This window comes from Dendropsophus ebraccatus, chromosome 1 (assembly GCF_027789765.1).
Source record: "Dendropsophus ebraccatus isolate aDenEbr1 chromosome 1, aDenEbr1.pat, whole genome shotgun sequence".
NCBI classification, from domain to species: domain Eukaryota; kingdom Metazoa; phylum Chordata; class Amphibia; order Anura; family Hylidae; genus Dendropsophus; species Dendropsophus ebraccatus.
Window position 1 is genome coordinate 4,972,034 of NC_091454.1, and position 24,758 is coordinate 4,996,791.

The 24,758-nt window shown below is 51.7% G+C and overlaps 2 protein-coding genes across 3 annotated transcripts in view; both read right to left on the minus strand.

Moving 5' to 3' along the window:
• Window positions 1-3,561: 3,561 nt before the first annotated feature.
• On the minus strand, window positions 3,562-6,895 carry LOC138787259 (protein mono-ADP-ribosyltransferase PARP12-like). Its single transcript, XM_069964478.1, has 2 exons — window positions 6,749-6,895; window positions 3,562-4,940 (listed from the first exon to the last, which is right to left on the minus strand). The coding sequence occupies exons 1-2, from the start codon at window positions 6,885-6,887 to the stop codon at window positions 4,669-4,671; spliced, it is 411 nt and encodes a 136-aa protein (XP_069820579.1). The 5' UTR covers window positions 6,888-6,895; the 3' UTR covers window positions 3,562-4,668.
• A 2,557-nt stretch (window positions 6,896-9,452) lies between these two features.
• The window catches only part of LRP6 (LDL receptor related protein 6), a 30,786-nt gene continuing 15,480 nt past the window's right edge, over window positions 9,453-24,758 (minus strand). For both annotated transcript variants that reach the window (XM_069964392.1, XM_069964401.1), the window contains exons 6-23: window positions 23,351-23,747; window positions 23,107-23,278; window positions 18,948-19,164; window positions 18,571-18,860; window positions 18,202-18,428; window positions 16,087-16,271; window positions 14,961-15,287; window positions 14,674-14,876; window positions 13,996-14,207; window positions 13,718-13,908; window positions 13,429-13,638; window positions 13,226-13,351; window positions 12,903-13,139; window positions 12,707-12,817; window positions 12,401-12,631; window positions 12,123-12,259; window positions 11,925-12,022; window positions 9,453-11,609 (exon numbers count right to left, since the gene is read on the minus strand). In XM_069964392.1, the coding sequence (XP_069820493.1) occupies window positions 11,327-11,609; window positions 11,925-12,022; window positions 12,123-12,259; window positions 12,401-12,631; window positions 12,707-12,817; window positions 12,903-13,139; window positions 13,226-13,351; window positions 13,429-13,638; window positions 13,718-13,908; window positions 13,996-14,207; window positions 14,674-14,876; window positions 14,961-15,287; window positions 16,087-16,271; window positions 18,202-18,428; window positions 18,571-18,860; window positions 18,948-19,164; window positions 23,107-23,278; window positions 23,351-23,747 (3,854 nt within the window). In that variant the 3' untranslated portion in view covers window positions 9,453-11,326. The remainder of the gene's footprint in view (window positions 11,610-11,924; window positions 12,023-12,122; window positions 12,260-12,400; window positions 12,632-12,706; window positions 12,818-12,902; window positions 13,140-13,225; window positions 13,352-13,428; window positions 13,639-13,717; window positions 13,909-13,995; window positions 14,208-14,673; window positions 14,877-14,960; window positions 15,288-16,086; window positions 16,272-18,201; window positions 18,429-18,570; window positions 18,861-18,947; window positions 19,165-23,106; window positions 23,279-23,350; window positions 23,748-24,758) is intronic.

Here is a 24,758-nt window from a genome sequence, read left to right on the forward strand (position 1 = left end):
TCAGCTTCCTCAATGCTGAGATTGTTTTTACTCCTCCTTTACTGGGTGGATCCATCATCAAACCAAAAACGAAACTGAACTACTGATCTCTGGGACAACAAAGCAGAATGATGGCAGAAAATTAGGGGGAATCCTGAGTCTATGTGGGAGGCAACATATATTCCTGGGGATGGGGGATGAGTCAGTACCTGTGCAGGGAGGGGAGTGTCTGCACAGGGGGAGCTGTCTATGTGCAGGGGAGCAATCTGTATTGGGAGAGTGCTGTCTATGTGGAGGGGGGAGCTGTCTGTGTACAGGGGAGCAATCTGTATTGGGGGAGTGCTGTCTATGTGGAGGGGAGCGCTGTCTATGTGGAGGGGAGCGCTGTCTATGTGGAGGGGAGCAATCTGTATTGGGGGAGCACTGTCTATGTGGAGGGGGGAGCTGTCTGTGTGCAGGGGAGCAATCTGTATTGGGGGAGCGCTGTCTATGTGGAGGGGAGCAATCTGTATTGGGAGAGTGCTGTCTATGTGGAGGGGAGCAATCTGTATTGGGAGAGTGCTGTCTATGTGGAGGGGAGCAATCTGTATTGGGGGAGTGCTGTCTATGTGGAGGGGAGCAATCTGTATTGGGGGAGTGCTGTCTATGTGGAGGGGAGCAATCTGTATTGGGGGAGTGCTGTCTATGTGGAGGGGAGCGCTGTCTATGTGGAGGGGAGCAATCTGTATTGGGAGAGTGCTGTCTATGTGGAGGGGAGCGCTGTCTATGTGGAGGGGAGCAATCTGTATTGGGGGAGCGCTGTCTATGTGGAGGGGAGCAATCTGTATTGGGGGAGTGCTGTCTATGTGGAGGGGAGCAATCTGTATTGGGAGAGTGCTGTCTATGTGGAGGGGAGCAATCTGTATTGGAGGAGTGCTGTCTATGTGGAGGGGAGCGCTGTCTATGTGGAGGGGAGCAATCTGTATTGGGGGAGCGCTGTCTATGTGGAGGGGAGCAATCTGTATTGGGAGAGTGCTGTCTATGTGGAGGGGAGCAATCTGTATTGGAGGAGCGCTGTCTATGTGGAGGGGAGCAATCTGTATTGGAGGAGTGCTGTCTATGTGGAGGGGAGCGCTGTCTATGTGGAGGGGGCAGCTGTCTGTGTACAGGGGAGCAATCTGTATTGGAGGAGTGCTGTGTACGGCGAGGGGTTAGCTTTCTGTGTACAGGGGAACAATCTGTATTGGGGGAGCACTGTCTATGTGGAGGGGGGAGCTGTCTGTGTGCAGGGGAGCAATCTGTATTGGGGTAGTGCTGTCTATGTGGAGGGGCAGCTGTCTGTGTACAGGGGAGCAATCTGTATTGGGGGAGTGCTGTGTATGGCGAGGGGGGAGCTGTCTGTGTGCAGGGGAGCAATCTGTATTGGGGGAGCGCTGTCTATGTGGAGGGGCAGCTGTCTGTGTACAGGGGAGCAATCTGTATTGGGGGAGTGCTGTGTATGGCGAGGGGGGAGCTGTCTGTGTGCAGGGGAGCAATCTGTATTGGGGGAGCGCTGTCTATGTGGAGGGGGGAGCTGTGTATGTGGAGGGGGGAGCTGTCTGTGTGCAGGGGAGCAGTCTGTATTGGGGGAGTGCTGTCTATGTGGAGGGGGGAGCTGTCTGTGTGCAGGGGAGCATTTGCATGCCAGTGTGGCTATGACATTGAGATTAGAGATCACACATCATACACTGATATAAAAGAATGCACTTTACATGTATCATACATAGTACTTAGGGTCCTATTAGACAGCCTGATCAATAATGTAAACAAGCAATGATCTGCTTGATCTGCGCTTGTTTACTGAGTCTATTACACGGCTCGATAATCGTTTATTAGCAATCATTGTTAGCAATGTCCGTGCAGTCCTTGCCCTAACCTGTTAATACATTACTTCTCCATGCTTCTGGTCTTCTCCTGCCCTCTGCTTGCTTCCTGGAGTCGTACCTGTAGCATCAAAGTGGTCTCTGAACTGACAGGCTGGGACCACCGTGGTGGAGCCTTTATTCAGTTGTAAGCTGTCGGCCGCGCATCCTTATTATATGTAGCTATTACACCTAGCTATTACATGTAACGATTCACAATCTGATGACGATGATTGTGGTGTCGGACCAAAAGACTTATGATTGTTGTTTCTATTACATGGAGCGATAATCGGCTGAATCGGCCTTACTGTCAGGATGGTATCTTTGCGGAGCATTATGCGCCCCTCGGCTCGTGCTGTGCGGCGAGAAGGCGCTGATTTTCTTGTATTCTGTGTTTTGTTTTTGCAGTGTGTGAACACTGGTTTATATGCTCGCCTTGGTTGGGAGACACACCCGTATTCACCTGCTGAATTCTGTCTGGCCATGTCAGGGTTAATCTGTGTTTTGGTTCTGCTGTGACTGACAGGTCATCCTGCCAGTGGATCTGTCTTGTTCTCAGGTGTCTGTGCTTGGAGATCAGGGGGATGGTCCAATTACGTTCTGGACCAGAGCCCTGGCCTCCTATATAACTACCCCAGTCTGTGCACTCATTGCTGGTTAGTGACTGGTCTCTGCCTGCTTGTATCCGCAGTGTATTTGTATTCTCTGATCTTTTGCCTCATTCCTTGACCTCCCTTGCTTGACGCCTGCCCTGACCATATTGCCTGGACTTTGACTACGCCTATTTGTTTGTGATTTTGTACTTTTGCTGCCTGATTGTTGTGCCCCGGACTGTGGACTATTCTTTATTGTGTTTTGTCTGTCTGTCTTGTCTTTGTGTCCCACCTAGCTAGTGCAGGGACCGCCGCCCAGTTGCTCGCCGCCATCTTAGGGCGGATTGTGGCGAGTAAGTAGGGATAGTTGGTGGGTTCAGCGTCAGGGCTCACTGTCTTGTCCCGCTGTTTGGTTCCTGACACTTACTTTATGGACACGCTCATAGACCTGCTGCACAAAATCACAATGAAATGTCTTAAAGTGAGTAGCTCCAGGATCTGCTCAAAGCTGATACCCATCAGTCTACACACACTATGCAAGAGGATGCATTCAGAGCATGGGCGTATTATATGCCATGGAGAAGCTAAAGTACAATGTAGGTCCATCCCGGGATGGGGCCACCTTATTGTTGGTGGCTTGGTTTACACAGCCTACATTTGCCAATGGTAACCAAGAGCCTCCAAATTTTTATGGAGATTTTTGGGGTGCAGTTGGGGGCTAGAGATGAGCGGACTTTCGGTCCGAAATCAGTTCGCTTGATTGTGATGCCTGTGATTCCGGGTGCATTGTTGCGATCCCGGGAATATGTGGCCAGGATATTCCAGGGAACCGATCTGGAATATCCTGGTCGCATATTCCCGAGAGCGCAACTATGCAACCGGGATCACAGGCATCACAATCGAGCGCAGATGCTGTCGGACCAAAAGTCCGACGGTTCGCGCATCTCTATTGGTGGCCTGCTTTTGTCGATTTTCATATCTGTATTGAGTCTGTATCTTGCCTTTGGCGGTGAGCTTTAGTACCTTTTCTGTGTTTGCAGGAATACGCCGTGAAAAAAAGCTTTCAGAACCAGATCTTAATGATAGAAATAATTTTATATAGTTCACAAATAGATTGTCCACCATGAGTAAATTGCTCTAAAAATACATTTGTAAAAGTTTGGGCAAAATGTAGTATTCTACATTGTTTTAGAGCTGGTGTACATGTCCGTAAAGGAATATAGGCAGCTGACATTCTGCTGGAGTCCTTTTATTATTATGTAGCTGAGCGGTTTACAATAAAGCAAATGTCTGTCCAAATGGACAAAAACATGTTTTAGGTGAGAGTATGTAGCACAAGAGCAGCGATAAATAGTCAAATAAGAGATAATTCCAGCAAGATAGTCATACAGAAAGAATAATGGTAGTAGTTTCATCGACGTGCAATATAAAAGTACAAAGAGCTTACATAAAATGGCCAAAAGGGCTGGAAGTGTTTGAGAAAACACCAAAAAAAACTCTACCTCTACCCCCTATTCCTCAGCAGGCATCCATCCCAGTGTTTCCTTAAGGGGTTATCCAGCGCTACATAAAAATGGCCACTTTCTTCCAGAGACAGCCCCTCTCTTGTCTCGAGCTTGGTTGGGGTTTTGTAACTCATTTCCATTGAAGTGAATGGAGCTTCATTGCAAACCGCACCTGAACTGGCGACAGGAGTCATGCTGTCTCTGGAAGAAAGTGGCCATCTCTTAAGGGGAAACTATTAGCAGGTTAGAAGTATCTAACCTGCTGATATGTAGCCATAGTGCATGGGGCTCTAAGGCTGAAGGGAAGGTTATTTCCTTCACCGTCATTGCCATTTTCAGGATATTAGCACTATATTAGGTTAGTGAGGTGTTTCGGTGCACTGGGCGGCAGGGCTACCACCGATCTGTGCCCAGCCAACCTCTCTCTCCAAACTAATATTTATAAACTGCTTATATCCAAAAAGCACCGAGTATAAAGGTAAGAAACTTACCTTCATCTTCATCGCCCTGCGCCCCTTAGGGACACAGCAGCAGATTAGATGTGTCCAACCTGCTGATAATTTCCCTTATGCAGCACACTGAGTATCACAATCAGACGATGTGCCCCACTTTCTGGCAGGATTCACTATGTATCTTTACATCAGGAGACGTTTTAGTTTTTCTTTTCCTTGTATTAGGATTCATTCTAGGTTTGATGCTTCTGCAGGTCACCTAGGATGTTTTCTGTTCCTCGTATTCCAGGAGATATTCAGGGTAGATCTGATGCTTCTCAAACACCACAAAGATGGAGGGATCGGTGATGTCATTAACACAGGAGTCATAGCACATGGTGCTACCGGGTCTTAGCGGTGGACGCTTCATTTGGGGGTTACCTATCACATAGTCTCCCACCAATACACGAGCGAAGAACATGAGCCGTGTCCCATCTGGTGTTAGTGTGGTGTATGGGTGGGACAACTTGGCATGTCGGGCAAAGTAACTACCTGTGGGAAGAATGTCAACAGGTAAGAAGCCACGACTTAGTGATGTCATCAGGAAGTTACCAAATATCATAATGGAAGCCATTAGGTCAGGCTGGGAGATGCACAAACTCCACAGAGTTAGAAAAAAATTATCATAAGGGTATAAACCCACACGCCGTATATGCAGCAGATACGCAACAAATACGCAGCAGATTTGTTGGTACAGATTTGATGCTGTGTTCAGTTATTTAGATCTAATCTGCTGCGAGTTTGCTGCGAGTTTGCTGCGTATCGCAGCAGTAAATACGCTGCATATACGGTGTGTGGGTTTATACCCTACCTGTATAATATTTACTTATCCGAAAATGTTTCTTCTCATACATTAGATTGCTATGTATTCTTATTCACGTGATGTCTCTGTTAGGGTGCCTTCACACGTACCGTATCGCTGCGTTTTTAACGCTGCGTTTTAAACGGTGCGTTTTTAATGCTGCGTTTTTGCGCCGTTTTTTACATGCGCGTTTTGATTTTCACATGAAAATCATGTGAAAATCAAAACGCTCATGTAAAAAACGCAGCAAAAACGCAGCGTTAAAAACGCAGCGATACGGTACGTGTGAAGGCACCCTTAAAGTGAATCTTTCAGTTGCAATTCACGCTCCAATCTGCTGACACTGTTAGATGCTGTTATGTCAGGAGACACATGGTATCTGTCATATACTGTATGTCTTCCATAACATAGGAAAGCGCTTTTATTCCTTGGTGCAAAGTGTCAAGAAGGGGCTCCCAAGTTCCCGAAGTGCCATGGTCTCTAACGCCTCCTCATTTCTCCTCCAATCCCTGAGGTGGAGTGAGGAAGCATTTCTTAATGTAGCAGATCAGGAGCTTAGGAAAGTCCGTCTGTCTCTTTGTACAGTAGAATAGAAGCATTTTCCTATGTTCTGGAAGCACAGATAGATAATTTACCATGTTACCATGTTCTTTGCTGACCTGACAGCATCTAACATTGTCACCAGATTGGAGGATGAATTGCAGCTGATGGATTCTGTATAAATACTAGTTGATAAGGTTATATTTATTAAGATTCCCTGAAGCTCCATCCCTTGGGTCTCCCTATTTTTGGGTAGTGATATAGTAGCTGTCACAATATCCTCTTGCTGTAGGATAAAAGAGTATCTGTTAAAAATCATCGCTACATGTAACAGTACGGCTGATGATTCTCCGCTCACTGCAGCCGCCTCTGGGGCTTCCAAACCATTGTCAATCACTGGCCGTGGCACTGACCACTCTCGGCCAATGATTGGCTGAGCAGCCTGTCACTTCAGAGGCAGGACTGGAAGTCTGAGCTGCGGTGACTGGGGAATGCCATAGATAAAGCTGGAGGACACAGGGCACTGGAGAGACACTGAGCATCCCTCTGCCATCTGCCATCCTCTCCAGCAGCCACAGCCCGCACAGTCCTGGGAGTCGGGTCATGACCTCAACATGTTATCCAGGAAGTGACATCACCATGTTATCCAGGAAGTGACATCACCATATTATCCAGGAAGTGACATCACCAGGTTATCCAGGAAGTGAAGTCTTGATGCAGTAGTAAGTGCAGGGAAAAAAGCACTTTATAAGCATTTCCCATAATAAGTGTATATTGGGGATTTGTATAACTTTTGGGGGGGCAATACAATACTTTTAAGAAAAAATTTCGCCAGACTTCTCCCTTAATATGGCCCTAAGCATAGCATCTGATTGGCTATAAGGATCAGGGTCACTCAGGATTATGGCATGACAAACAGCCCTCCAATCATAGCTTCCCTGTATATGTTACTTCTTACCTTGTCCATACCGTGTGCCATGGACACCACAGAGTCGCCAGTCAAAGTTCTGGTTGCAGATGGCGTCGATGTGCTTGTTATCAGTGCCATGAAACAGCCACATTTCCTTCACGTTTCGCCCCTGATTTACTTTTTTCATCAATGTTTTTTGCCTTAAATACAGGAAGGTACATTACTAAAGAGCGGAGTGGCCATATCAGGCGACCTGCAGGTGGTGTTATTATATATATATACATTGTCAATCACTGAGGAGGTGCAGTAACATCAGGTGGCCTGCAGGTGGTGCTGTCACATATATTGTTTATATAATTACGATAATGTAACATGTCGCAGCCTGCAGGTGTTGTGCATGTTTTCTCTATAATTGAGGGGTGCAGTAGCATCAGGCGGCCGGTGCTGTTGTATATGTATTGTCCCTATGATTGAGGTGTGCAGTAACGGCAGGCAGCCTGCAGGTGGTGGTGGTGGTGTTCATGTATGATCTAAAATTGAGGGGTGCAGTGGCATCAGGCAGCCTGCAGGTGGCGATGTTATGAGAGATTCTCGCTCCCTGCCTTGATCATCCCATGGACAGTTTGTTGAGGACAGTACAGGCCATGTAGCACAGGTAGAGGGCAGTACAGGCCATGTAGCACAGGTAGAGGGCAGTACAGGCCATGTAGCACAGGTAGAGGGCAGTACAGGCCATGTAGCACAGGTAGAGGGCAGTACAGGCCATGTAGCACAGGTAGAGGGCAGTACAGGCCATGTGGCACAGGTAGAGGGCAGTACAGGCCATGTGGCACAGGTAGAGGGCAGTACAGGACATGTGGCACAGGTAGGGGGCAGTACAGGCCATGTGGCACAGGTAGAGGGCAGTACAGGCCATGTGGCACAGGTAGAGGGCAGTACAGGCCATGTGGCACAGGTAGAGGGCAGTACAGGCCATGTGGCACAGGTAGGGGGCAGTACAGGCCATGTGGTACAGGTAGAGGGCAGTACAGAACATGTGGCACAGGTAGAGGGCAGTACAGGACATGTAGCACAGGTAGAGGGCAGTACAGGACATGTAGCACAGGTAGAGGGCAGTACAGGACATGTAGCACAGGTAGAGGGCAGTACAGAACATGTAGCACAGGTAGAGGGCAGTACAGGACATGTAGCACAGGTAGAGGGCAGTACAGAACATGTAGCACAGGTAGAGGGCAGTACAGGACATGTAGCACAGGTAGAGGGCAGTACAGGACATGTAGCGGGCAGTACAGGACATGTAGCACAGGTAGAGAGGAGTACAGGACATGTAGCACAGGTGGAGGGCAGTACAGGACATGTAGCACAGGTAGAGGGCAGTACAGGACATGTGGCACAGGTAGAGGGCAGTACAGGACATGTAGCACAGGTAGAGGGCAGTACAGTACATATAGTACAGGTAGAGGGCAGTACAGGACATGTAGCACAGGTAGAGAGGTGTACAGGACATGTAGCACAGGTAGAGGACAGTACAGGCCATGTAGCACAGGTAGCGGGTAGTACAGGACATGTAGCACAGGTAGCGGGCAGTACAGGACATGTAGCACAGGTAGAGGGCAGTACAGCACAGGTAGAGGGCAGTACAGGACATGTGGCACAGGTAGAGGGCAGTACAGGACATGTAGCACAGGTAGAGGGCAGTACAGGACATGTAGCACAGGTAGAGGGCAGTACAGGACATGTAGCGCAGGTAGAGGGCAGTACAGGACATGTAGCACAGGTAGAGGGCAGTACAGGACATGTAGCACAGGTAGAGGGCAGTACAGGACATGTAGCACAGGTAGAGGGCAGTACAGGACATGTAGCACAGGTAGAGAGCAGTACAGGACATAGATAATACTGCCCCCACTAGAGATACTATATAGTGTATGGGGAACGGCAGCACATGTGGGTGTATATGGGGTAATGTGCGGCAGGGTAAAGCAGGTTAGCAGTGTATGACCTGCTTTACCCTGCCGTGCTATCTACAGCAATGTCACTACTATTGGAACTGCAAGTCCCAGCGCACCCGACGGCCAGACACATGTCAGTTCAGTGTATGGCCATCGGGTGCGCTGGGACTTGCGGTTCTAATAGTAGTGGAATTACTGTCATAGAGGATAACCAATAGCAGCGCAGGGGAGGCGTGCCAGGGCAGGAGGGAGTGCCGGGAGGCTCAGGAACGCCCCTGATCGGGATGTATGGGCCCTACGTGTCGACCCCAGATGGAGCCCGGGGCTAAAACATAGTCCTGCCTCAACCCAGAAGTCAGCCTCTTCCGGTACCAGCAGGACCAGGAAAAGTCAGGTAAGGGGCTTGAATTCGCTATCAATGTATATTATGCATCTATATCACTTTTCATGTGGGGAGGGAATGGGGAAAAAGCTTTTCGCCGCACTACCCCTTTAAAGGCCCTATTTCACGGAACAATTATTGGTCGTATTTGGCCGATAATCGTCCCGTGGAATAGAAGGCAACAATCATGCTGATCGTGGCAGTCATTTGTTTTTCAACATGTTGAAAAACAAACGACTCAAACTGCAATGATCTGCTGCCGTCGCTCCATGGAATAGGAGAAGCGGCAGCAGACGCTGCTATATGCTATGGGCTGCCCGGACGATCAGCGATCACCCCCTACCTGACCATGGAGGCGTGTTATATTCAGGAGTCAGAGGGGCGGGGCCTGAGTCACCAGGAACATAATGACAATGAGCAGTTTTAGGTTTTGAGCTTTTGTTTTATTATAAAAATTAACTCTTTGTTACAGCTGGTCCAGTAATAACGGGTCTTTATACAGTCACTGGTGATTTATTATACACAGCTTACAGAGGCAAGCCAATATTTTACAAAAAAATAATAAAAAAAACAATGTATGAGCGCGCGGCGCTGACCAAATGTTGGCCAATATCATAGATCCTCCATATGTCCTGGTGCAGATCTGTCATAGCAGGAAGGGGGCGGGGCTATGGGTGACTCCACCCTCATAGGAGTCACACCCCATCTGGTAAGGTGTCAGGGGACTTGGTCACTGTAAATCAGATTGGTCCTAATGATAGTAACACGTACAGAGCTGTGCGGCTATTACATAGGGGGAGGGGCACTTAGTCGCCCCGCCTTCACAACAGAGGGGGTGTTACCATCCCATAGCAGAGGTGACAATGGTGAAATCGTCCCTTTATGGATGAAAATGTTCCTTGTTTGCTTCTTAAAGGGGCACAAAACCTAAAAACATTTGCCCCAATGTGAAATACAATCTCTTGCTCTCTGTTATCAGCCATTAGAGGCCGGAGATTGATTAGCTTCACATCAATGGCCGCCATGTAACACATCACGCAACGGTGAGGAACGGAGCACGATATGGCGGTAACATGTCAACCAGAAACAATGAGCTTGTGACTGTCCCTATTTGCCGTCATCTACTGCGGCGGCACCCGCTGCGACCACGCGCCTCGAAACGCCTGAAATCCCTCCTAGTGGTTACTGGACAAACTGCACGGACATATATCTCTATATACACAGGTATACGGCTTATAAACATGAGGCGAGTACAAAAAAAGAACAAAAATGTTACATGGTTTATAAATACAGAACAGTATCTACATGGTAGGCGGTATAAAAACACTCAACATTCGCAGCTTTCGTAAAATAGAAACGTCTATAACTCCAGATGCCGGAGGTGGACGCCGTCGCCTCGGGGGAGGGGACAACAACAACTTTGGTTATTCTAAACAATAAAAAAAAAAAAAAAAAAGTAAAAAAACAACAGCTCCCCCCTCTCTAAACAGTTTAGTGGTTTAACCCAGTGCTCTTCTCTAGGAACAGAATAGTGGTATAGGAGCAGGTTAGGAGGAACCATCACAGAGCGGGGGTGGACAGACCACGGGGCAAGATTATTATAGATTGAGCACCTTTGTTCTACTCTCTATGGTAGCGGACTGTAACCAGTAATTGTAAAACTACACTACCAGGCATGCCCTGTCAGTCAGAGACAGCCAGGGCATGCTGGGAATTATAGTTTCACAGTGACAGGTTTGGAAACCACTTCTTTATGCAGACTTTTGGGCACTGGATACATCCAGATGGTTCACCCCAACCATGAAGCCTGGAATGAAGCGTCAGTGGAGATCCCCTTTCATTCTTAAAGGTATATTACATAAAAAAAAAAAAAAAGCTAAAACAGACGAGGTGCAATCACTGCTTCCATAGGAATAAAAATAAAATTAGGGAGTTAAAAAAAAAAAAGAGTAAACCTCCTGGGCTCCCAGCACCTGGGTGACGTCTGGGTGTGGCGCCCCTCGGCAGCGGTTTAAGGCATTGCGTGTGTATTCCGTTTGTAAAAATAGATAATTTCTATATATTTATATATTTGTACAATATACGGGGAGGATGAGAATCTTTTATACAGAAGCTTAGACGTCTGATGGGGGAGGGGCCGCGCCTGGCGTCACGGCCAGCTAAGAAAATATATAAATATCTTTCTCTATGTACAAAGTCCGTCCAATGGCGAAGGAAGGGGGAGGGGCCTCCGGGAATAAAATCTGTACATGAAATAAGGAGGGGGTCTCCACAGGTGTGAATATACAGGGGGGCTCACGAGGAGTCCGTACAGGGTGAGGGGGGTGGGGGGTACAGATGGTGGGAGTAGCTGCGCTCCGTGTATGGTGATGGCGGGCAGCTCTCCTCTGCCGACAGGTACTGACTGCGCGGCGTCGGGGGAGGGGGCACCGGCTCAGAGTCGTAGTTCAGATCGCTGATGTATCCTTTGGCGGCGGCTGAGGTGAGGCGGTGGCTCGGGGTGTAGTCGCTGTCGCACACGTCAGTGCTGCACGGAGTGGTGGGAGGAGCAAAGTGGCGGTAGCTGTACGGCCTGTAACTAAAGGAACAAAAAGGTGGTGAAGAAACATGGCGGGTCATCATGAAAACATTTCTTAAAGGGATTCTCCAGGATTAGAAAAACATGGCTGCATTCATCCAAGAACAGCGCCTCTTCTGAGCTCAGGTTGTGTGTGGTATTACACCTCGGTTCTATTCACTTCAATGAATCTGAATTGTGCTATTTCTGAAAGAAAACCATATTTCTCTAATCCTGGACAAGATCCTTTAAAGGGAAACTCCCAACTCCCAACAAAAGGCAAGCCTTTGCTCAGCTTTCGGTTTTGCAATGGTGGCTGGTGATCCCCCCGCTTACCTGTATGAGCGGTGTGTGGACGGACTGTTAGAGGAATAACCAAACTCCATGGTGTAATGGGAGCGCTCTGTGGCCGGGGACGGGGGAGGATTCAGGATCTGACAATGGAAGGAGACACTGAGGGTTAGGAAGAAAACTATGTGGCTCTCCAGCCTTGGCTTTGTAGTTTTGCAACGCCATAAAGTAAGCCTGCCTCACCGGTGGGAAGTAAGTTCCTTTGGTGCTGGAGGAGCTGCTGGATGAGGCCCCGGTGACGTGCGCCCGGTCATAGGGCGGCCCGCTGCTTCCTCCCATGATGCTCAGGGAGCTGATGACCGATTTCCCACGTGACATTCCTGCAGATGACAATGGTGAAAGGGTTAATAAAACGACGTAACCCGACTCCACGACCCGTACAATGAGCTCCCAGCGGCCACATGCAACCGGATCCCGGTCCCATCCCGCAGGCTCTTTGTCGCACAGGTGTGTACTGTTACCTGGCAGGGAGCTGGTCAGCGAGCTGGGGTGCGGCACGTATCCCAGGGGCACAGAGGCTGGCCCGTGCACCACATAGTCGTTGGCCATGGTCTCCCCGTCGCCCTTCATACGGGGGCACAGCACCCTCTGGCAGACGAAGTAAACCCCGCCCACCACAAAGACGGTGAGGATGACACCGATGATGGAGCCAATGGTGTTGGTTGAAGGGGGAGGAGGCTCCTCTGTGGGATCTGTAAGGGACGAGACGTAACGTTACGGGGTGATAATGAATCGGGAGGGTGGGAGGCGACTTATCAGACACTTACAGCAGCCCAGCTCGTCGGAGTTATCGCTGCAGTCCCGGCTGTGGTCGCACCGCCGGTGCTTCCCGATACATTGGCCATTGCTGCAGTGAAACTGCTCCGAGGTGCAGACGCCTGAGGAGACACAAGGGAAGCCATTAACGCCTAGGAAAAGGGGCTGCAGCTGAGCCACAACCAATATGGCCGCCGGGGCGCTCACCGATGCAGTTGATCTCGTCAGTCTTGTCCTGGCAGTGGTCCTCGCCGTCACACCTGTGAGCTGAGTCGATGCACTGCCCGTTGGCGCACTGGAACTGGGCGCTGGAGCATTTGGGGCAGTTGTGTTCGTCACTGTTGTCCACGCACTCGATGAAGCCGTCGCAGCGCCAATCGGCGGGTATACAGTCCACCTCACCGGTGTAACAGGTGAATTGTTGCGGAGAGCAGGTGGGGGGCTCTGCAAGACGACAAAACCGCGGGATAAGTGCCAAAACATATAGAGGGAGACCAGAGCTGGAGTATACGGGGAGAGGGGGCACAGACCTCCGCAGGTGAGCTCGTCCTGGAGGAGAACCAGGTGCATGGGGCAGGAGCAGCGGGTGGTCCCGTCTTCCTTCACGATACAGATGTGGGTGCAGCCGCCATTGTCCTGGGAGCAGGGGTGCTCCTCTGAAAGAGACCAGACAAATGTCATCATCATTCAGCTCCACCCAGTAAGAAGCCGCCATATTGTCTGCCCCACTCACTGTATTCCTTCACACTGAATTCCGTCACCGCGTGGATGTCCGTCAGGAAGGGGATCCGGGCCTGGATCTTTGTGCGGCCCTCCCGGCCCGTTTTGTCGATGCGTTCGATCATCTGCTGCTGCCGGTCAATCCAATAAAGGTGATTACCGAAAACAGTCAGCCCCACCGGCTGCAGGACGTTGGAGTCTTCCAGGACGGCGCGGTTCCCACCTGTCGGCAAAACAGCAAATAAGAATCCGAGAGAAACCCGGAGGGACGATAGCAGCGGAGACACAAGAAGGTTCCTTACCAGACAAGTCGCTGCTCTCAATCCGTTTCAGGTCGGAATCGACCCAGAACAACTTCCCCATTTTATTATCCAGAGCGAGCGCAATGGGTTTACTGAGCCCGGTGAAGAAGAGAACCTCCCGCTCCGTCCCGTCCAGGGCCGCTCGCTCAATTTTAGCTGAACGCTCCTGCACATTGGTGAAAAACATGTACCTGGGAGGGAAGAGGGACGTGGCGTTAGTGATCTGAATAGCGGGTGTACAAGTTGTCAGCACCCACACAACTACCACCAGCACTCACCCTCGCTCCGGATTCACCAGGATTGCTCTGGGCCGGTCCTGCTCGCTCTTCAGGACGACTCCAATGGCGTGGCCGTCCATGTGGGTGATGTTGATGACGTTTGTGGCCTCACATGTCCAGTAGATCAAGCGGCTGTAGATGTCGATGCTCATGTCGTACGGCTGCATGTCCAGGTTCTGGTTGGGGTTGGTGTTGGACACCACAGTCACATTCTGAGCGAAAGGAATGGAAGAGGTTAAAAACCTATGGATATATTCAGGGAGAACTCATTACAAGGGCCAAACATGGAATGAGACATGGACGTCCCCTATAAAGATGGCTGCTCTCTATAGACATGGACGTTTCCTATAAAGATGGCCGCCCCTATAGACATGGACACCCCCCTAGAGACTGAAGCACTCTACAGAGATGGCCGCTCCCCTCCCCCATACAGATGGACGCTCCTTACAGACATGGCTGTCCCCTATAGACATGGACGTCCCCTATAAAAATGGCTGCGCTCTATAGACATGGACGTCCCCTATAAAGATGGCCGCTCCCTATAGACATGGACGTCCCCTATAAACTGAAGCACCCTAGAGAGATGGCCGCTCCCTTACCCATACAGACGGATGCTCCCTGCAGACATGGACATCCCCTATACAAATAGACACCCCACACATACAGATGGCTGCTCACCTGGCTGCCATCCTCCAGCGCCCGGCGGACGCTCTGCGATGCTCTGTCGATCCAGTACAGATGTTTCTCCACGGGGTCGTAGTCGATGGCGCGCACATTGCGCAGGTTGTGGATGGGGAGGATGATGTCCGGGCTCTGCTGCTCGTCGATCACCATCCTGTTGATGGCGTTCTTCTGACTGAAGAGCAGGAAGGAGCTGGGAGCTGAGGGGAGAGGATCAGGTATAACGTTATATACGGAGATTATAGCCTTCAGAGCAGCGATCACTGAGCTTCTCCACCACTCACCGCTGCAGGTCTTGTTGTCGTCATTCAGGAAGTAGTGTACGGGGCAGCTGCACGTGTAGCCGGTCAACGGGGTGGCCAGGCAGAGGTGGGAGCAGTGGCCATTGCTGGACGCACACTCGTTCCAGCCCGACTGCCGGGAAGAGTGAAACACCAGGATGTCCATGACGTAGTCCAGGTGGCCCTGGATGATGGTACGGTTCTGGCCGCTGGTCTTGTTGGCTCTCTCAATGCTTCGGCGGCTCCAGTCTGTCCAGTATATGAAGTCCTGGTACTGGGTCAGACCGAAAGGATGCGGCAAGTCGTCTGCTATGACTTCACGGTCTTGTCCTACAGAGGAGGAGGGGAGAGACGTTTGCATTAGAAATCCACGTGGGGAACTACAAACCCCAGACTAGACTCCTAAAAATATTTACAATTTCTTCAAAATAACTTGTTGCACAAAAAAATATATATAACTTTGCGTCTCCAGTTCAGATCAAAGCGTTTCCATAGTAACAGACTACAAACAAGTGTCGTCAGATCCCTCATTATAAGTCAGACCTGACCCAGTCCTGACACACTGTAACAAAGCTGCAGCTGTGACACGGAGGGTCAGGACCGGCTTCTGGCCCATAGGTGCATTCAATGAAAGTTAGAAGAAATCTCTAAAAAAAAAAAAAAAATCCTGCCAAGTTTACATCATCCCGCGATGTGGTGGGCGTCGGAGGGGAGCAGAGGATTGTGGGCCGCAGGAAGAGGCTGATAGACGGGGAAGCTTCACACAAAGAGGATCAGTTACATAAAACACCGTGTTAAACATTTCCCCCGCAGATTAATCCTTTTTAATGCAAATGAAGCTGCTGCGGCGGAGTGGAGTTTGGCTCCGATCCACCAGCCGCCCGCTTCCTGAACACGGACGGGGAGCAGCCGGCACAGCTGGGGAGCCGCTCATTCACCTGCAGGAACCGCGCTGGCACCGGGCCCGGCACACGGCTCACAGTGGCAGAGGATGATACCGGGTCACATCCCAGGCTGACGGCTTACTTACAGATCACATCACTCAAATACAGCAGAACTGTGAGTGCAGCTCTGGAGTAGGAGATGAGACAAGATCAGGACTGTGCAGCAATAGGGCGGCACTACTCACCCAGCATGTTGGAGGACTCAATAAGGTTGGTATCCAGGTCGGTCCAGTACAGTCTCCTTTCGGCATAGTCTATGGTCAGCCCATTGGCGCGGCCCACATTGGGCACTAGGGTGATGCGCTCACTGCCATCCATAGTGGCTCTGTCTATCTTCGGCTTCCCACCCCACTCCGTCCAGTACATAAACCTAAAGAGGAAGAAACGCATCATGGTTACTGATTGTACTGAACAAGCTGACATACTGCCGCCTGAGAGCCAACAGCAAGCCAGCAGAGAACGGACACAGCCGTGTACAGAATAACAGCTCGGGCTGTGACTGTAGAAGGATGGTGAGTGCAGCTCTGGCTGTGACTGTAGAAGGTTGGTGAGTGCAGCTCTGGCTGTGACTGTAGAAGGTTGGTGAGTGCAGCTCTGGCTGTGACTGTAGAAGGTTGGTGAGTGCAGCTCTGGCTGTGACTGTAGAAGGTTGGTGAGTGCAGCTCTGGCTGTGACTGTAAGAGGATGGTGAGTGCAGCTCTGGCTGTGACTGTAAGAGGATGGTGAGTGCAGCTCTGGCTGTGACTGTAGAAGGATGGAGAGTGCAGCTCGGGCTGTGACTGTAAAAGGATGGTGTGTGCAGCTCTGGGTGTGACTGTAGAAGGATAAAGAGTGCAGCTCTGGCTGTGACTGTACAAAGATGGTGAGTGCAGCTCTGGCTGTGACTGTAGAAGGATGGAGAGTGCAGCTCGGGCTGTGACTGTAGAAGTTTGGTGTGTGCAGCTCTGGGTGTGACTGTAGAAGGATAAAGAGTGCAGCTCTGGCTGTGACTGTACAAAGATGGTGAGTGCAGCTCTGGCTGTGACTGCAGTATATGATGTCACTATACAGTATATACTGCAGTATATAGATGTAACCATATACGGATGCTGAGACACCCCGAGCATCTGATGTGACAAGTTTCCTTAGTCCTGACCTACTTTACACAGGAGGAGGAAGGAATCAGTACAGATTGTGGGATAATATTTCAGGTCTGTGCAGTGAGTGACGGCCGGGGAGATAAGTGTCTCTTTGTTACAGCGAGCAGAGCCGGACACAGAGGAGGAGGAGGAGGGGAGAGAGAGGAGGAGGAGGGCGGCAAGAGGAGGAGGGCGGCGGGGGGCAAGAGGAGGAGAGAGGAGGAGGAGGGCAAGAGGAGGAGAGAGGAGGAGGGCGGCGGGAGGCAAGAGGAGGGGAGAGAGAAGAGGAGGGCGGCGGAGAGGAGGGGGAGGGAGAGAGGAGGGGGAGGGAGAGAGAAGGGAGGCGGGGGGCAAGAGGAGGGGAGAGAGAAGAGGACGACGGCAGAGAGGAGGGGGAGGTAGAGAGGAGGGCGGCGGGGGGCAAGAGGAGGGGAGAGAGAAGAGGAGGGCGGCGGCGAAGAGGGGGAGGGAGAGAGGAGGGGGAGGGAGAGAGAAGGGAGGCGGGGGGCAAGAGGAGGGGAGAGAGAAGAGGACGACGGCAGAGAGGAGGGGAGGGTAGAGAGGAGGGCGGCGGGGGGCAAGAGGAGGGGAGAGAAGAGGAGGGCGGCGGGGGGCAAGAGGAGGGGAGAGAGAAGAGGAGGGCGGCGGGGGGCAAGAGGAGGGGGAGAGAGAGGAGGAGGGCGGCGGGGGGGGCAAGAGGAGGGGGAGAGAGAAGAGGCGGGGGCGGCGGGGGGGGGGGGGGGGGGGCAAGAGGAGGGAGAGAGGAGGGCGGCGGGGGGGGGGGGGGGGCAAGAGGAGGGAGAGAGAGAAGAGGAGGGCGGCGGGGGGCAAGAGGAGGGAGAGAGAGAAGAGGAGGGCGGGGGGGGGGGGCAAGAGGAGGGAGAGAGAGAAGAGGAGGGCGGCAGGGGGCAAGAGGAGGGAGAGAGAGAAGAGGAGGGCGGCGGGGGGGCAAGAGGAGGGGGAGAGAGAAGAGGAGGGCGGCGGGGGGGGGGGGGGGGCAAGAGGAGGGGGAGAGAGAAGAGGAGGGCGACGGGGACAAGAGGAGGGGAGAGTAGGGCGACGGGGGGCAAGAGGAGGGGAGAGGGAGAGGAGGGCGGCGGGGGCAGGAGGAGGGGAGAGAGGGGAGGACAGTGACAATGGCTGAGGTGGTGGAGGAGTACAGGGAGTTCTCCGGTTCCTCACCCCTCTGCAGGGTCCAGGGCGAGCGCCCGGGGGCTGTCCAAATCCTTCCACACAAGGATCTGCCGATGGAGGCCATCAAGCTTGGAAACCTCAATGCGATTGGTGCCAGTGTCGGCCCAGTACAGGTTCTTCCCCAGCCAGTCCACCGCCATGCCTTCTGGGTAGTCCAACCCAAACTGAACCACATGCTCCAGAGCGCTGCCGTTCATGAACGCGCGACTGATTGTCTGCAAGGAAAGAGAATCAGAAGAAAGGAATTACAACTAACTATATGTGATTTCGGCTCTGGAGCTGACTGGAGACAGGATATAACAGCAGAATAGTGAGTGCAGCTCTGGAGGTGACTGAAGTACACAATGTCCAACGCACCTTTAAGCTTATGTCAGTCCAGTAGATCCTGTTGTCGGTGACATCGAAGTCCAGGGCGGAGGCTTCCTTCACCCCGGTCAGCGGGATGGCCACATTGTTATTGTTGGTCTCTAGAGAGATGCGGCGGATGTCAGCGCGGCGGGAGAAGAGCAGGAAGGCCTCAGGCACAATGCAGGTCCTCATGTCACTGATCAGCTCCAGGCCGATGGGACAGGCACAGCGCGGCCCCTGGGGGCGGTACAGGCACAGGTGACTGCAGCCGCCATTGCTATCCGCACAGGCGTTGGTCCCTTTAAGAGAAGATGGAAAAGACAATTAAAAAAGGAGGAAAGAGAAACCAACCCACAAAGCCCGGCGACTCAGTCTACCGCACTCACCGGACATGCGGTGGATGTTGGTGGCCTTCAGTCCCATCAGGTCAGGGAGCTGGTCAATGATCACCTCCCGCTCCCCCGTGTGCTTGTGAACCCGCTCAATGCTGCGACGCTGCCAGTCCGTCCAGTACACGTAATCCCCCAGCAACGTGAAGCCAAAGATGTGCGGCAGCTTATCCTCCACCAGCACCCGCCGACCCGTGCCGTTAGTGGTCATAACCTGCAAGAGACATGATGTAACAGCAGAATAGTGAGTGCAGCTCTGGAGGATGAGACATAATGTAACAGCAGAATAGTGAGTGTAGCTCTAGAGGATGAGACATTATGTTAGGGCAGAATAGTGAGTGCAGCTCTAGAGGATGAGACAGGATGTAACAGCAGAATAGTGAGTGCAGCTCTGGAGGATGAGACATGATGTAACAGCAGAATAGTGAGTGCAGCTCTGGAGGATGAGACATGATGTAACAGCAGAATAGTGAGTGCAGCTCTGGAGGATGAGACATGATGTAACAGCAGAATAGTGAGAGCAGCTCTTGAGGATGAGACTAGATGTAACAGCAGAATAGTGAGTGCAGCTCTGGAGGATGTAACAGCAGAATAGTGAGTGCAGCTCCAGAGGATGAGACATGATGTAACAGCAGAATAGTGAGAGCAGCTCTTGAGGATGAGACTAGATGTAACAGCAGAATAGTGAGTGCAGCTCTGGAGGATGTAACAGCAGAATAGTGAGCGCAGCTCCAGAGGATGAGACATGATGTAACAGCAGAATAGTGAGAGCAGCTCTTGAGGATGAGACTAGATGTAACAGCAGAATAGTGAGTGCAGCTCCAGAGGATGAGACATGATGTAACAGCAGAACAGTGAGTGCAGCTCTGGAGGATGAGACGTGATGTAACAGCAGAATAGCGAGTGCAGCTCTGGAGGATGAGACATGATGTAACAGCAGAATAGTGAGTGCAGCTCCGGAGGATGAGACATGATGTAACAGCAGAATAGTGAGTGCAGCTCCAGAGGATGAGACATGATGTAACAGCAGAATAGTGAGTGCAGCTCCAGAGGATGAGACATGATGTAACAGCACAAAAGTTCCTGGCCTGCTCCTTCGCACACAGCTGAGGGTCTTTTACGATGAGCAACACAGACCGCCACCACAAATATCTTTCTTGCCCTGTATATCACCTAACTACACCGACACACTGTAACAAACCCAAGGAAAGGACGTTTCTACAGCCTTTATACACAGAACAGCCACTAAAGTGATTGTGAGAAGTGTTGTCTAAAACCAGCGCCACACCTATTCCCAGGAGGCCTGCGGTACTGCAGCTCAACTGCACTGAAGTGAATGGGGATGAGCTGCAATACTGCGCCCAACCTGTACCTGGCGATATAGTGATCACAGCCCCGGGGTGTAGCCTGCTGATCCCTGGACAACACACACAAACAATTACCAAATTAAGCCAAAAATCCCAGCGCCGGCGTCTGCCAGGAAAACTTATTGGAAACAGAGCGAGAAGCGAGACGTCATATTACTGACAGGCTAAGATATAGGGAGGTGCAGAGCGTCATCTCTGCTGCATCACACAGACACCCCCCGTATCTGGCCTCAGCCGGTGGCCGTCGCTCTGCTGAATCACACAGAACCCCCCCCCCCCCCCCCCCCCGTATCTGCCCTCAGCTGGTGACCATTGCTCTGCTGAATCACACAGAACCCCCCCCCCCCCCCCCCCCGTATCTGGCCTCAGCCGGTGGCCGTCACTCTGCTGCATCACACAGACACCCCCCGTATCTGGCCTCAGCCGGTGGCCGTCACTCTGCTGAATCACACAGACACCCCCCGTATCTGGCCTCAGCCGGTGGCCGTCACTCTGCTGAATCACACAGACACCCCCCGTATCTGGCCTCAGCCGGTGGCCGTCACTCTGCTGAATCACACAGAACCCCCCCCCCCCCCCGTATCTGGCCTCAGCCGGTGGCCGTCACTCTGCTAAATCACACAGAACCCCCCCCCCCGTATCTGCCCTCAGCTGGTGGCCGTTGCTCTGGTGTGGAGTTTCACGTTCTGGGTCAGAGACTAAACACCAGGAAACCGCAGAGGGGAGAAAGTTGACTACAGGAAACACATGTGGCTTCAACCGCATCTAGTCCGGAGCCGAGGAGGCGCGATACTCTGCAGAACAGCGCCTAAACGGCCATTGTAAATCTCTGTCATTACAATGTATCAGATATACACTGATCCCTAAACTGCAAAACTACAACTCCCAGCATTCCCTGAGCCTGGGGATCAGTGTATATGTAAGCAGATGTGGCCGTGAGAGGGTTAAGCGCGTGGCCGTGATGCGTGGTTGGCGTCGGCCGCCCCCTTCTCACACCCCGCTGCTGCGGTACAATGAGAGGCGGCCATCTTTTCTGGGAGATTAATGTCACTGCTGTAGAGACAAGTCTGCTGCGAGCTGCCAGATAAAACGGGGGAACAAAAGCGTCTCGTGAGCCCCCCTGCCGGCGCCCATTACCCACCGCGGGCGGCCGATCCACCGCTCAGGGAACTGGCGCACAACCCACAGAAGACGAGAGGAACCTTAACATATACAGACGTCTCGCCTGTGACTGACGGCGCAATTAACACCTGGCCCGGCCCGCGCCATTATCACAGCGAGGGGAGGGGGAGACGCCAATACACGGAGTGTAAATGTAATCGCACAACAGGGGGACGTTCACCAATAAGGATTGCCTTTCAAATTAACTGGTGCCAGAGATCTGTAATTTACTTTTATTAAAAAATCTCTGGTCTTCCAGTACTTATCAGCTGCTGTATGTCCTGCAGTGTATTCTCTCCAGTCTCTGCTGCCACCTCTGTCCATCCAGAGCAGGAGAGGTTTTCTATGGGGATTTGCTGCTGCTCTGGACAGTTCCTGACATGACATTCCTGAATACACCACTTCCTGCAGGACATACAGCAGCTGATATGTACATTACAAATCTCTGGCACCAGTTAATTTGAAATATATATATATATATTTTTTTTTTTTTGTGAACTACCCCTTTAAGAGGATATCACCAGGGGGACGAATACTGGAACCCCCAGATATAACCCAAACAATAGGAGCACAGGAGGACAACAAATGTAACATACACACAAAACCAATAACCTCTGGGGTAGATCCTGGGGTGGGGGGTAAAGGGCACCGCATGCGGGATAGAGTGATGCTCTCTCCCTCCAGGGGGCCCCCCATCCACCATGATGACCCCTCCCTATAATCATAGTATATACAATGCTAGAAGAGTGACCCAAACAAGGGAAACACTCGACTGACAGACAGGAGAAAATGTAGCAGCAAAGACACAGGTTCATCAGGGAACAAACTGGGGGACTCTACAGAGACCTCCTATCAGAGCCATTATTATAAGATCCGCCATGTCAGCCTACTACACAATGATAAGACGGACAGGTAGCATGTCGGTGGGATCCACTGGTGATACGAGGATAGCCATGGCCTAAAGGTGCAGCAGAGCTGCGTACCGTACAATCCCCTCGTTGCATCAGAGAGGGGGTACCACGTGCAGTGAGGGGATTGTGCCCCTTTAGGCCATGGCCGTCCTGTCTTTAGTTAGGCAGCATTTAGTGTATCTTATGTGCGTCGTCCTCCTGCGCTCAGTGACTCCTGGGAATGTATTAACCAATCGGTCAGTGACAAATAAAAGGGAGCGGAGCGGAGACCCCAACAGATCAGGAATTGGGGTAACAACCAATGTATCAAATCTCTATTGTACCACACATCCAATCCTCATCACTGTATCCGGCCTCTCTATAGCGCGATACACTGTATCTGGTCTCTGTAATGACACAATGTAACATTTTCTTCACCCTGGAATGTGCAGCCTGGATCCATTGTAACAAACCCTCAGCAGTGACTAGCGCGCCCCACCCCCACCCACCCATCACCCTCCGCGGTTACTATCGTCCCCCCCAACGGCACCCTGAGCGGTGACTAGCAAACCCTACCCCCATACACACACACACACGTACGTCACCCTCAGCAGTGACTACCCCCCCCCCCGCCCTCCGTCACCCTCTCTCTCGGTTTTATCTTCTCCCCATTCACTGACAGAAAGCAGATATCTTTAACAGTGAAGACCCTTTGTAAATCCTCCGGCCATAACCTACCTCTATCTTGTCAGTCTTGGCGTCACCCCAGTAGATTTTGCCTTCGGCGTAGTCCAGTGCGAGCCCGTTCGGCCACCCGAGAGACGTATTCACCAGCACAACCCTATCGGTGCCGTCCATTGCTGCTCGCTCTATTTTCGGCGTCTCTCCCCAGTCGGTCCAGTACATGTATCTGTGAATATAATATGTATGAGACCAAGGAAGAACAATCACTCCCATAGTCTCCAGTTACCATATAACGCACCCGTGTGTAGGATCCAGCACGATGGCCCTGGGCTCGTCCAGATCCTCAGATATCAGAATCTTGCGCATTGTCCCGTTCAGCCGCGTCACCTCGATGCGGTCCGTCCCGGTGTCTGTCCAGTACAAGTTCCGCGCCACCCAGTCCACGGCGATACCGTCCGGATGAGATACCTGGGATACCACTATGAACTGACTGGAGGAGCCGTCTATCTGCGCCCGGCGGATGGCCCGCACCTCGTCATCTGTCCAGTATATAAAGCCATCCACCGGGTCGTAGTCTATGGCAATGGCGTGGCGGATATCATCCAGCGGGAGAACAATGTCAGTGAAGTCTGGGGTGTCCAGGGAGATTCTGCGAAGGTCCGTCCGCCGCGCCAGGAGCAGCAACTCTGTGGCCCCTGCAGGAAGAGAGGAGAATGACAGCTTTATATAGCGGTAACAACCAACATGGCCGCTACTCCTGCATAATAAAGGTCAGGGGTGTATGAATGTATGAGCAGGGATCCCGAGGCCTTGTCATATTCCCGGCTCAGAGTACAATCTTCTTAGTCTGAGGATTTCGCTATCCCCCCCCCCCCCCCCCAACACAAACATGAGGCCTGAGAAGGAGAATTCCTCAATGTTGACTTAAGGGCAGGGACGACATTCCAGGCCAGACAAAGGAGGCGAGGAAGAAGAGGCGACTGCCCGAGACTGGAGGATCCTGGAGCGGGAAAAAGCTATCAGGCTGCCCGGCAGTAACCTGCCGCACTTTATGGCCTCTGACTAAGAGCTCAAGCAGCTGCCATTGCGTGACAGGAGCCAGACACCACGGCAGCGGGCAACACCTGCGGAGGGATTATTACCAGACGCCGAAACCCTGCGCCAAACCAGTGACCAGCTCCTCATCCCCGACCGACGTCATTCGGGCACCAGGCCTTAACAGTTACTCCAACACTCCACCGCACACAGACATGTTACATCCTGCATTATACTCCAGAGCTGCACTCACTATTCTGCTGGTGAGGTCACTGTGTACATACATTACGTTACTGATCCTGAGTTACACCCTGTATTATACTCCAGAGCTGCACTCACTATTCTGCTGGTGGGGTCACTGTGTACATACATTACTGATCCCGAGTTACATCCTGTATTATACTCCAGAGCTGCACTCACTATTCTGCTGGTGGGGTCACTGTGTACATACATTACATTACTGATCCTGTATTATACTCCAGAGCTGCACTCACTATTCTGATGGTGAGGTCACTGTGTACATACATTACTGATCCTTTACTCATCCTGTATTATACGCCAGAGCTGCACTCACTATTCTGACGGTGAGGTCACTGTGTACATACATTACATTACTGATCCTGAGTTACATCCTGTATTATACCCCAGAGCTGCACTCAGTATTCTGCTGG

Coding starts and splice junctions, on each gene's coding strand:
- LOC138787259 (XM_069964478.1), bottom strand. CDS start 6,887: ATGAAAAAAGTAAATCAGGGGCGAAACGTGAAGGAAATGTGGCTGTTT. Junction 4,941..6,748: donor TGGCACACGGTATGGACAAG/GTAAGAAGTAAC, acceptor TTCTTCCCACAG/GTAGTTACTTTGCCCGACAT.